Source organism: Panthera leo, chromosome C1 (assembly GCF_018350215.1).
Source record: "Panthera leo isolate Ple1 chromosome C1, P.leo_Ple1_pat1.1, whole genome shotgun sequence".
NCBI lineage: Eukaryota > Metazoa > Chordata > Mammalia > Carnivora > Felidae > Panthera > Panthera leo.
Genome location: NC_056686.1, coordinates 105,197,504 through 105,210,818, shown reverse-complemented (window position 1 = coordinate 105,210,818; position 13,315 = coordinate 105,197,504). Strand labels below are relative to the sequence as shown.

Here is a 13,315-nt window from a genome sequence, read left to right as displayed (position 1 = left end):
CTCTGAGCTGTCAGCACAGAATCCATCACGGCACCTGAACTCACAAGCCATGAGATCATGACCTGAGCCGAAGTTGGACGCTTAACCAACTGAGCCACCCAGGTGCCCTGAGCATCTGACTCGGGTCATGATCTCTCTGTTCATGGGTTCGAGCCCTGGATCAGGTTCTACTGGCAGTGTAGAGCCTGCTTGGGATTCTCTCTCCCAATACATACATACATACATACATACACAAACAGACTTTTAAAAATAAAAATTAGGGGGGCACCTGGGTGGCCCAGTCGGTTAAGTGTCCCACTTCAGCTCAGGCCATGATCTCATGGTTCAGTTCATGACTTTGAGCCCCCAGTGGGGCTCTCTGCTGTCAGTGAGGAGCCGCTTGGGATCCTCTGTCTTCCTCTCTCTGCCCCTCCCCCACTCATATTCTTTCTCCCTATCTCTCAAAACCAAATAAACACTAAAAAATTAGAATTAAAAAAAATCAAAATTAGGATACTAGTTCAAACTTTGTCTTTAGAGAAAAACCAGTATGTGCCAGCAAGAGGATACAGTTGTCCCCCTGAGGGATTTCTACGCTGATTTCTCAGAGGCATCCTGGGAGGTTATGGAGAAACCAGGGCCCCAGTGGGTAGAGTGCATCAGCTTGTGTAAGACTTTGGGGATCTGAAACACAGAAGGTTCTATAGTCACAAAGCTTGAAAAGCTGTTCAACATCTTGGGTACTTTGGGAGCTAAGTCACAGGGGCCTGAGCTATTATTGTCTCTCAGATTTGTATCTCCTTGATGGCACTACCCCACACTTGGGAACCATACAGGTATGAGTCACTTTCTGCTACTTAATCCAACAGTTGACCCTTCAGAACGGTTAACTCATAAGAATTTAAGGTTATATCCATGAGTTAGGTTGAAGTTCACGGATAAAATATGAAGCCTATGAATCCAAGGTTGCCTACCTCTACCACATATATTAAGGTCCCAACAGGAAATAAGACAACATACTCAAAATAACAAAGGACTGATTTTAAATTTTTTTTTAACGTTTTTATTCATTTTTGAGACAGAGAGAGACAGAGCATGAATGGGGGAGGGTCAGAGAGAGGGAGACACAGAATCTGAAACAGGCTCCGGGCTCTGAGCTGTCAGCACAGGGGCCCGATGCGGGGCTCGAACTCACGGACCGCGAGACCGTGACCTGAGCCGAAGTCGGCACTCAACCAACTGAGCCACCCAGGCGCCCCAACAAAGGACTGATTTTAAAGTGTGGGCAAGGGATAGGTCAGTAACTGAGGGTAGTAACAGCCTTGGGCCTGAAAGGATAAAGGGAGATAGTGGTTATTCGGAACTGGCAGGAGAGACTGCATTGAGAGGAGCGGTGACCTTTAACCAAAGGGTACAGCTAGGCCCAGGGGACCCCAATGAATGGAACCTGGGCAATCCATATACCGATCCAAGTTTTTTCTCTCCCTCCGATCTCCTGCCAGAGCAGGAATCCAAGTGGAATCCGAAGTGCAGGGAGCCCACTGATGAAATGCATGCAGGATAGCCTCCCAGGATAGAGAAAAAGATATAGAGGGAGTAGAGTAGTCTAGAAGGAAAGATAGAAGCTATCCAGCATCCTAGAGCTGAAGACCCCACCCAGTCTTCACAAGCAAGGTTACCTTTGACTCTCCTTGTTCAAGTATTGCTGGCCAGCAACTTTGTGGAGATGCCTCCTGAATTGGTTCTGGAGCAAACCTGACTTTGAGTTTGCAAAAAAGGCTGAAGTTATGTCACCCCTGTTTCTTAACTATATGCCCAAAGTTAAGTGAGCAAGATCATATTCTGATTCAAGGACGCATTACACAGGAAAGAACACCAATAACAATGTAGGAACTGTAGTTTTATTATTATTTTTTTTAATCAGAGAGCAGGAGTGTGGGAAGGGGCAGAGGGAGAGAGAGAAAGAATCCCAAGTATGCTCCACGCTCAGCACGGAGCTTGACGCAGGGCTTGATCCCACAACCATGGGATCATGACCTGAGCCAAAATTAAGAGTCAAACGCCCAAACCGATGGAGCCACCCAGGTGCCCCAGAACTGTAGTTTTAGAAAGTATACATATTTTTAAAGTTGAGGGACTCTGAGGGACTCTGGGCAGTCACAACTTTTTTTTTTTTAATCTATATTCTGAAGATAATACATATCTTGCAAGATAGGTGTGTTTGTGTGTATGTGAAACATCTAGCTCAATGGCAGACACGTAGCAAATCGTTAATGCATAGAGGGGCACCTGGTTGGCTCAGTCAGTAGAGCATGCGACTTAAAAAAAATTTTTTTTAACGTTTGTTTATTTTTGACAGGAAGACAGCATGAGTGGGGGAGGGGCAGAGAGAGAGGGAGACAAAGGATCCAAAGTAGGCTCCAGGCTCTGAGCTGTCAGCACTGAGCCTGATGTGGGGCTCAAACTCATAGAGTGTGAGATCATGACTTGAGCTGAAGTCAGACATTTAACCGACTAAGCCACCCAGGTGCCTCAAGCATGTGACTCTTGATCTTGGGTTGTGAGTTCAAGTCCCAAGTTGGGTGAAGAGTTAACCAAAAAAACAAAAACAAAAACACCACCAAAAAAACCCTTAATGCATAGAAGCTGTTATTATTTATAATATTGGCCTCCCTCTCAAACAGCACATTTCTTACAGTAAGAACTTTCTTAAACTTTAGGAGTGGTTATGGGAACAGAGTACAGCCCCACGCTTTGCTCAGGCGTCCCTTATAGTTTTTTTGTTTTATTTTTTTAACATTTTTAACACATGTAAATTGTCTGCTGGACATGACTATTAATTTCCCAGTTATCTAGTTTCCTTTTTTTTTAAGTTGTCCCCTATAGTCATAACAAACTTAACTCTATTTATCTATCAGACATCTTGCACAAACCGTACATAGCTGTGGTTTTCACTAAGTTGCTCCCACTGCAACTTTCTCTCGTATTTTCTACCTACTGATCTTCTTGGAGTAGAGGGCTCATTTTCACAGAGGAAATCTTAGGAAAGTTGCCGTAATTCATGTTTTTTTCCCATCCTTTAAGAACATTACCCTTCAGAGAACTCCAGGTTCCCATCTCTCCAATTCCCTTCCAACCTTCCCATGCTCCTGATTTCTCACACTAGGATTTGAATTCAGCAAGACTTTTAGTTCTTTGTTTCTCAAGCCTCAAGTTCCTGCTCTTTTTCTCTCAGCAGAACAAAGGCTGTATACACATTTATGAGGTACGCTACCAGATGTACCTTATAATTAATATGTACACAGGGTTTTTGACCATACACACACACACACACACACACACACACACACACACACACACCAAAAAGCAATTACCTACACGCAACCTAGTACATGGTACGTGTTCAATTTCCTGAATACTGACTTGGAGCCTTGCCTTGGAGGTTCTACTTGTTGAACACAGATGCTTATATGTCCTTGGCTTTAATATTATCCTCCTTTATTTAAGAAAGGCATCCTTGGGGCTCTGGGGTGGCTCAGTCCGTTAAGTGACTGACTCTTGATTTCTGCTCAGTTCATGATCTCACGGTTGTGAGACTGAGCCCTAGGTTGGGCTGTGAGCTGAGCGTTAGAGGCTGCTTAAGATTCTCTCTCTCGCAACAAACAGGGTTGATGGGGGGGTGGGAGGGAGGGGAGGGTGGGTGATGGGTATTGAGGAGGGCACCGTTTGGGATGAGCACTGGGTGTTGTATGGAAACCAATTTGATAATAAATTTCATATTAAAAAAATAAATAAATAAAAATAAGAGTAAACTTAAAAAAAAAAAAAGATTCTCTTACGCTCTCCCTCTCTCTCTCTCTGATCCTCTCCCTGGCTCTCTCAAATTAAAAAAAAAAATTTTTTTTTGAAGAAAAACAAAAGGCATCCTTTCTGCCAATGGCAGAAGTGAGAACACTGTACCCTGGATGGGGACCCCCTCTAGCCAGCCAGATGGGTGTCTTCAGCCCTGGATACTAGTAGGGGTTGAGCTACAACCAGGATGCTACTTGTATTTACTTAATAAATGTATGCTGTATTGGACTGAGATAGCAAAACAGCACCTTATTAACTAAGAATGGCTGAGAAGCCAGCAGAGCAAATCTATTTCCAAGCCTTCTTGAATCGCATGTCCTCCCTCCACCTCATATCTTCGTGTTGACTTTACTCCCACACAAGGCACAGAGTCATCTCCTTCAGCTCCTGTGCTCTCATCCTGGTTGTTTGCTTCTAGGGAAGGGAGTGGGAGGATGACAGAAGGGAGGAAGACGTAAGTCTAACAAGCCAGTCAAAAGCTCTCTCCATTCTCATTTACCTCCAGTTGCTCTGCCTGTTAAGAATACCAGCTGAGGAGTAGCTACATAAGGAAAATGCAGAGGCTGTGAATGGCTTACAAGAGACCCCAACAGGGGAAAGAAGACCCTCCCACACCTTCCCCCTGCTCTGCCTTCATTAGCTCAGCTGGACAGAGAACACTTCCTATTGGAATTTATCTGTGATCAGGAACGAGATACAATTTTTGCCCGGGAGATGGAAAAAACTTCAATGACACCCTGAAATGGTAAGACTTTGGCATTTTATTAAGAAACATCTTTACTTTAAATGATAGTACAAAAATTGTATATATAATATAGATCTGTATAGGTACATATACACACAAAGGCTCACCCACACGCACATACACAAAATCCTCCTCATCAAAATCAAACCCTATTAAAATCCTAAATAAAGAGAAGTATATTTAAGCTTTCCTAAAACATACTGTACATAAAGCTGTCAGAAAACCTGAAAAACTGAGGACATTTTCAGAAGAATCTAGGCACCCCACCCACCCTCCTTCTCTTCTCCACTAACATAAATGACCTTGGCAGAAGGACAGTACACAGGACAAAGCCAGAGAAGGGAGCTGCTATCCGTCCTTTACTGTTGATAGACCAAGATGCCTGAAAGCAACTGGGAAGGGAAGCACGAGGTATAGGCTGTGACCTAGATTAACTGTCAAAAACAAACCATTTCAGAATGAACAGAAAATATGTAATAGGGAAGGAGGGGAGTGGAAAGACGAAGGACAAGGCCCAGATATTAGAAACGACCTATTAATTATTAATGCCTGGGAAAGACTCAATGAGATAAGACCAATGGGGTCACAGAAGCAGAAGAAGTTAGAGGGGAAGGGGGAGGAGAGAGAGATAGGAAATCACAACTTCCTGCCACTAACAAGCCAAACTGCTACTGTAGAGTCTAGGAATGTCACCCCACCCACTAATCCTAAAGAAGCTCCAAGAAGAAAAAAAAAAGTACCAGAGGCTCAAAACTACTTAATTCAAACTCACATCCTTCTTGCTCCTGGTCTCTTGTTAAACATATTGGCATGGGAAAGAGAGTACTAAGTCAGAAAATAGTCATCACATAAAATGGAGATCGATAAGAGCCCAGAATAGCATATAGGTGGTCTTGACATATATTCCATTCTGAAGCTCCTTTTCTGGCCATACAGAGATGTCTGCACAAGCAGTAGAGAACAGGAGACCATTCTCCAGTAAATCTGGATAAAAACTGATTCCTATTCAACTTCCGGGAAGAGGTCAGTATCTGCCTGAAGTCCTCTAGCTCTGGAAGTCTATAATGATGTTTGTGAGGAAACAGCCACACACGTTTTCTCAAAATGATGCTTTCTCAAAAGGATGAGATTTCTAAACTGGGAAAGCAGGTATCCTGCACCATGGCCCTTATCCAGGGTTCTTCCTTATACAGAGATGTCAGGGGTTTTACAGGTGCCAGTCAGCACGCCTACCTGCTGCCATAGGAGTGGATACAGGAGCTTGCTCTGCGGAAGGGCGGCTCCCTCTTTACCCTGGACACCACTCTGAGTTGTTTGGCTTACATGGTGCCATCACACCGCACGCTAAACAAATCTCTGTAAAGCCAGAGATTGGTTTTCCCTGGGGCATGACTCCTCAGGTTTCTCATTATGCCTGTTACAGAGTCTCAGAGAAGGGCCAAAAGAAGGCTTTTTCTTCTTCAGCCCCTTTAGTGAAGCCACAAAAACCCTCTCTAATGTGTTTAATGAAATGAAAATATTTCCAGGTTATACCAGGTACTTTAGAGTTGAACCTCAAATAAACAAAGAGAAAAGTGGGAAAATCTATATGTATTTATAAATGTACACAGTGATACGCACCCAACAAAGGAGTATTAAAAATGCCCTGGTCACAGAACCCTCTGGTAAATTCATTTCTCTTACATCAATATAAAGAAGTCATTTTGTATGCCATAGATTTCTAACACTACTGAGCAGACACAAAAATGTTAATAATTCAATGGTAAGGCTGAAGACAGGGGGGAAAGGCAAAGCCAAAAATAACTACACAGAGATCTGACAGAGAAAAAGAACATCTTTTAAGGCTCTGGGTTCAAAAGCCAGAAATCCTAAAGTCAAGTTCTCCCATACTTCCATTAAGAGACCTCAACTCTGGCATTACAATTAAGAGATCCCACAGAGGTAGTGACAGGAAGGGAACGTTCATTTATATATTTGTAAGTAATTTCCCTGAAGCCAGGAACAAGAACAGAAATATTAACATTTCTTTCTTTTTCTCTTGGGGGAAGGCTTATGACCAAAATCAAATGTAGAGCCTAAAATTCATATATTAATACTGATATTGTTAAAGCAGCTTTATTTTAAGGTAGGCAATCATCCTAAGTTCCAGGTTTCTCGGCTTAAGCACCAACTCTGAACCACCTGTCTGTTATTTGATTCTCTGTAATCCAATCTTGCCAATAAACCAGGTGAATCCACCAACTCAGAAGAATCTAGCAACATTTTCCCAACATCCATTGCTGATCCAGAAGGATATGCTAAATCATAAAATGGTACTGCCATTAATGCATTTAATATTTAACTTCTAACTACTTCAAGCGATCCTGACCTACCATTCTCTTCAAGGCAATACAAAGTGGAGACGAAATCCTATTTCTTTTCCTTGGGATGCTAAACGGTGTATTTCAAGTAAATAACAACAAATACCTTTTTGCTACCCACCCCTTTCCAGACATTTCTCTTTTCTCTTTCCCTATCCCAACTCCCTATCTCAGAGACCCCATCATCAAAAATGACTTGGACTGTAGTTAAGATTTTTCTAGGTGAGAATGACAGCCTCCTGCAGAAAGAGAATAGTAAGAATTTCTAAACAGTTCCCCAAAGCAGTAAGGAGCTATGCTCAGCAGGGAGTGTTGGATGGCAACTCCCGTCCCCAATCAGAAGCTACCCCAAAGAGTGAGGGGGCTGGGCCTGGATATCATCTGCAGAGTTAACCTCCACCCCCTTAACAGGAAAGGAAAAAAAAAAAAAAAAAGAAAATTAAAGTCAATATATACACAAAGAACATTAGGAAATCATAACTAAAATGACCCTCTCTGTTGTTAAGCTAAGGCTCTGAAATGGCACACAATAGCAGCTTATTGTTAGCACCTGGTTCACAAAGGGACTCAGAAAAAAAAAAAAAAAAAAAACATCACACACACACACACACACAAAAAGGATGATTTGGCAGCAGAAGGCACAATTGTCCCCTCACCCTTACCAACGCTCCTCCACTGCGTTTCATCAGCCACCCTCCCCCACCCCCCCCAAACCCAGAGTAATCTCTCAAGTCCCCGGAGAAAACCTAGTTTTATGGTGGCCAGTAGCCAAGACTCATTTCAAAACTGGTATTTTTGCCTATAAGCCTCTACTAGCCAATTCTGTTTGCTAAATCTGGTTTGGGGAGTTATGTTTTCAGTCTATTTTGAGCCCCAAGTGATTCTGCACCTCTGGAAAACTGCAGCAAATTACTTCACTAATCAAGGTAAATAGAGCCATGTTAACTGTCAAGTTTTATTCCAGATTAAAAATGTATGTTTTCCCCATGATCGCTAATTAAGAAAACCGTATTCTAAACAGTCATTCAAATGTTTAACTTGGCACATCTCCCTCTGGTTTCTTCTTCTAATTTACAATAAAGCAAGCAAGCAGGTCGAGAATGATGAGGGCCCAATTTCAAAAGCAGTAACTTCTGTAATTTAACCTCTCCACAACCTCTCTCTCTCCAGCCATCCCCCCTTTCTTTTGAAAAAACTCCAAACTGGCACACGAAGAAAACCCAGCAATGAAACACTTTCCAGTAGTGTCTAGGCAGAGGGAGCAGGCATAGCGGTAGAGAAGGGAGTCAGGCAGACAAAGTTATCAGGCTAAAAGTTCTGGCTCCTTACTTTATGACACTGCTGATTTTTACTCCCTTTGCCATCACACACCGAGCACCTATAAGGGACGAAAGCTGTGCGCACGGCCCGACCTTAAGGAAACAGAACAAGTTACTCATCCGAAGTGAAACATAAAATTCCAACAACACCCTCAGCACTCACCTGTCCCCTGACTTCTTTTGCAATTAAGAGGATACCACGTAAACTCCACAGAAAGGCACACTTAGAAAACGCCACACAATTTTATAAAATTAAAAAGTTGATATTAAACCTTGGTATTATATAAATAAGTGTTTGGAAGCAAGTTGTTCTAGCAACAGACTACCCTCCTGATGGTGATTTTATAAAATCCAGACAGAGCAAAGTTTGGATCTCAAGACCAGATTGTTTCATAACCCCACAAGCTCTTTCTGGCCACCTTCCAGCGTTGTGGAAGCACAGCCTGGAGGATTTTGGATTGACATACACTTCTCCCACGTAAACAAGTTCTCTTTCCTTTCCAGTTTTTAAATATTCCATTTCAGTTTCTTAAACTGGCATCTGAATTATGGACACATAATGGATGCAGAGTTAGTGAGGCAATTACCAATTTCTTTTCAGTGAAGTGAGCTCAGGACAGAAGGGAATGCCTGCTCCTTTGGAAGTGGAATAGATCTCTTTCTCTTCCCAAAAGCTTGCTTCTAACCCCCTTCCCAGTTAGTTTCCTTCTCTACCAGGTACACATCGATCTAAGGCATATTATAAGGTCACCTGATGGTATGATTATTAAAGGCCCTGTGTGTGTTCATACTAGGAATGTTATCTTAAAATCTTCTGACAGTCAGTTGTTTAAAAAACAATCAACCAACAATATCCAGCACTCTTTTACCTCTAAGCTTAAAGCAGTGATGATGGGAGCTGGAAATTTGGTCCTTATTCTTTAGGTCCCCCAGAAGAAGTATTCCCCTGATTTGGCTTTACATTTTCCAGTTGCATAGCAAGCCTTCCTGAGTCCAAGCACTGTGCCCTGCCATAGTTTTCTTCTTTAGGACATCCTTTCTTCTTTAGGACATGATTACACAATGTGAGTCCTCTGTATTTTCTTTTAAAAAGAGGAAAAAGACGGACACAGTCCAAGTTGTGGCCCTCGCATGTTAAGATGAAACAGTTTCTATGGAAACTCCCGCATGCGGCCCTGTCGTCCCTGCGGCCCCCACGGTCACTCCCGCATCTCTCTCTTTCAACTCTCCCTCTGTAACCACCACGGCATCTACCTCCGCCACCTCTTCGACCACGGTGAAATCAACTCCGTTGGGCTGCTGTCGGGCCATAGCCTCTAGCTTAAGGCGGTACTGTTCTGCCTCCTGCTCTTTCTTTAGGAGCTGGTGTCGGTACTCCTGAGCTCTTCGATTGGCCTCCTGGAGCTGCTGCTGTAGGAGCTCTCTTTCGGTGCCCTCCTGTAAAAGGAAACCACATCACCGCCAGGTAAGAATTCCTGATCCCTGGTCATCCAGAGAGTAGACAAAAATATAAACAAGGGGGGCACCGGGGTGGCTCAGTCAGTTAAGCGTCTGACTTCAGCTCAGGTCATGATCTCACAGTTTGTGAGTTCAAGCTCCACGTCGGGCTCTGTCCTGACAGCTCAGAGCCTGGAGTCTTATTCGGATTCTGTGTCTCCCTCTCTCTCTGCCCCTCCCCCAGTCATGCTCTGTCTCTCTCAATAATAAATAAACATTAAAAAAAAATTTTTTTTAAATATATATATATAAAGAAGGGTCCAGGCCTTCTTCCAAGTTTGCCTTTTGAGTATTTTCTGTCTCTTCTCTCTACCACTCCTAAACACGTTACCTTGCTTTCCTCCCCACTGTTTGTCATCTCTTCTATCCTTGGTTTCTTAGTCAGGGGCAACTTCTCTGCTTCTTCTTCCTCTTCTTCTTCAATTACAGTCTCTTCTGCAACCTGACCAGCAGGTACAGTTAGAACTACAAGCCAAAGGACACCAATTGGAGATAATGAATACATAGTAAAACAAAGAGGTTTTGCCTACTTTCAAGTTTGTTTTTTTTAATTTTTAAAATTTCTTTTGAGAGAGAGAGAGAGAGAGAGAGCGAGCACACAAGCAGGGGAAGGGCAGAGAGAGAGGGAGAAAGAATCCCAAGCGGGCTCCACACTGACAGGCGCCTCACTGACTCCTACTGCTTGCTTTAAATTAGAAAATAAACTGCAAGATGTTATCTGAAATCTTATTGTTCATATCTCTTCGGATTTTAGAATCAACAGGTAAAGCACAGCCTTACAGAGAGAAACAGAAAGGATTAGAGAGGCAAATCTGGAAGCCATGCAGTCAACAACTAGGTCTGAGGCTCTTATATAAAGATGTCTCACTCTAGGTTAGAAGCTATGGCTGATAAGCTTACAATTCTTTGTTTTTATTTTGTTTTTTTAAATGTTTGTTTATTTTTGAGAGAGTGGGTGGGAGGGGCAGAGAGAGAGGGAGACACAGAATCTGAAGCAGGATTCCGGCTCTGAGCTCTCAGTACAGAGCCCGATGCAGGGCTCGAACTCACAAATGGTGAGATCATGACCTGAGCCAAGGTCAGATACTTAACCGACTGAGCCCCCAGGTACCCCGCCTTACAATTCTTTAGGAGTGATTTGTCTAAAGAAGGCCTAATGTCTTTACATAAGATTTTTGAGAAACTTCACATGAAAGCAGCTGGCCATTCACTGTATCTAATTTGCTTAGATATTTATAGATAAGTGAGTGAAGGGTTAAAACACACATCCTGTACTACACATCTATCAGTATGGCTAGAATTTTAATAATACCAGATACTGACGAGGATGTAGAAAAACTGGATTATTCATAAATTGCTGGTGGGAATGCAACACTGTACAGTCACTCTAAGAAACAGTTTGGCAGTTTCTTACAAAACTAAACATGCACTTACCATGCAACCCAGCAACTGCACTTTTGGGCATTTATCCCAGAGAACTGAAAATTTATGTTCCCATAAATCCTGTACAGTATTGGTCATAACAGCTTTATTCATAGATAGTCCAAAACTAGCAACACACTTAAATGTCCTTCAATGAGTGGTTAAACTCCATACCATGGATACTACTTAGCAATAAAAAGGAATGAACTACTGATACAAACAGCAACTTGGATAGCTCTTAAGGGAATTATGCTGAGAGAAAAAAACCCAATCTCAAAAAGTTATATATTACATGATTCCATTTATATAATATACTTTTTTAAATTAATTAATTAGTTTAGAGAGAGACAGAGCAAGTGGGAGAGGGGCAGAGAGAGGGAGAGAGAGAGAATGCCAAGCAGACTCCGCACTCTCAGTGTAATGTGGGGCTTGGACTCATGAACTGCGAGACCAAGAGTTGGACGCTTAACTGACTGAGCCACCCAGGCGCCCCTATAATGTTCTTGGAATGACAAAAGTATAGAGGTAGAAAACAAATGAGTTAGTGGTTGCCAGGGGTTAGGAATGGGGTGGGAAGGGAGAGGGCTGTGGACATAAAAGTAGCACAAGGGATCCTTGTGATTGAACTGTGAACAGAGAACAGTCACCACCTGACTGTGGTGGTCCTAGAACAAATCTACACATGTATTATCGTGCATAGAGCTAAGTATATACACAAATTAATGCATATAAAATTGGAAAAATCTCAATAAGGTTGGTAAACTGTATCAATGTCAATTTTCTATGTTAAAGCACTACTGCAAAATGTTACCAATGGGGGAAACTGGGTGATAGGTACCCTCAATTTCTCTGTTTATTTCTTACATTTGTACATAAATCTACAATGATCACAAAATAAAAAGCTTAAAATTCTATTTAGGTTTTAGGGTACCTTATGATTTTTGTTTAAAACAGAAGATTTACCTAGTTATTTGGTTTGGTTGATTTAAAAATTAGCTTGTGAGGTGCTTGCATGGCTCAGTTGTGAAGCATCTGACTTCAGCTCAGCTTATGATTTCACAGTTTAGGAGTTCAAGTCCCACACTGGGTGAGCTGGAGCCACACTTCGGGTAAAACACGAGCCCTGTTTTGGGTGAGCCCTGCTTCTCTCTCTCTCTCTCTCTCTCTCTCATCCTCTCTCCCTCTCTGCCTCTCGTGAGATTCTCTCTCTCTCTGCCCACACTCTCTCACTTGTGCTCCCCCATCTCTCTCAAAGAAGTAAAATAAAATAAAATAAAAATTAGCTTGTATTCTGTGGGTACTCATCAATTGATGGCAATAGAAAACAGCTTAGATATCAGCTAAGTGGAAAAGGAACTTTAGTCTGGGTTTTAAAACTTTCTGCAGATAATTCACAAAATCTCAGCTGTCCTTCTGTCCTTCTGTGTGCCTGGTTAATACATTTGTAAAAAGCAGTGTAGTTCATCCAGGCAAAACCTCAATTTTTTTCTCTTTGAAACAACTCCATTCTCATTTATTTAACTCCATTATAAGCAGAGTCTCTCACCTACCCAGTGAAGCCCCCAAAGCATTAAATGATAATTATGTTCACAAAAACATCAATATTTCCAAATAAAACCATTAAGAATTTATGATACCAAAACTTGGATTATAAAGGTTTAATTCCTACTCTTTCTTCCTATACTGCAAAGATCCACCAATTTAAAGTTTGAAAATTATAAAATCCCCATCATTATTAGGCCAAGTGAAAATTTTGGTGACTCAAATTCAATAAACCAACCCTCCTCTTTTCAAACTCCAATTTAAAAAAAAATTTTTTTTAAATGTTTATTTATTTTTGAGAGAGAGATAGAGTGTGAGCGGGGGAAGGGCAGAGAGAGGGAGACATAGAATCTGAAGCCGGCTCCAGGCTCTGAGCTATTAGCACAGAGCCTGATATGGGGCTCGAACTCACAAACCGTGAAATCATGACCTGAGCTGAAGTAGGATGCTTAAGCAACTGAGCCACCCAGGAACCCCCATTTTTCTTTTTTTTAAAGTAGGCTTCACTCCCAGCACAGAGCCCATTGTGGGGCTTGAACTCACGACCCTGCGATCAAGAGTCTGACGCTCAACTGACTGAGCCCCTAAACTCCAATATT

The 13,315-nt window shown here is 42.2% G+C and overlaps 1 protein-coding gene across 6 annotated transcripts in view; it reads right to left on the bottom strand.

Moving 5' to 3' along the window:
* Positions 1 to 4,574: 4,574 nt before the first annotated feature.
* GABPB2 (GA binding protein transcription factor subunit beta 2) overlaps positions 4,575 to 13,315 on the bottom strand; it is a 35,302-nt gene continuing 26,561 nt past the window's right edge. For 5 of the 6 annotated variants that reach the window (XM_042953925.1, XM_042953926.1, XM_042953922.1 and 2 more), the window contains 2 exons: positions 10,084 to 10,217; positions 4,575 to 9,692 (listed from right to left, as the gene is read on the bottom strand). In XM_042953925.1, the coding sequence (XP_042809859.1) occupies positions 9,390 to 9,692; positions 10,084 to 10,217 (437 nt within the window). In that variant the 3' untranslated portion in view covers positions 4,575 to 9,389. The remainder of the gene's footprint in view (positions 9,693 to 10,083; positions 10,218 to 13,315) is intronic. The other variant, XM_042953923.1, reaches the window with a different exon arrangement.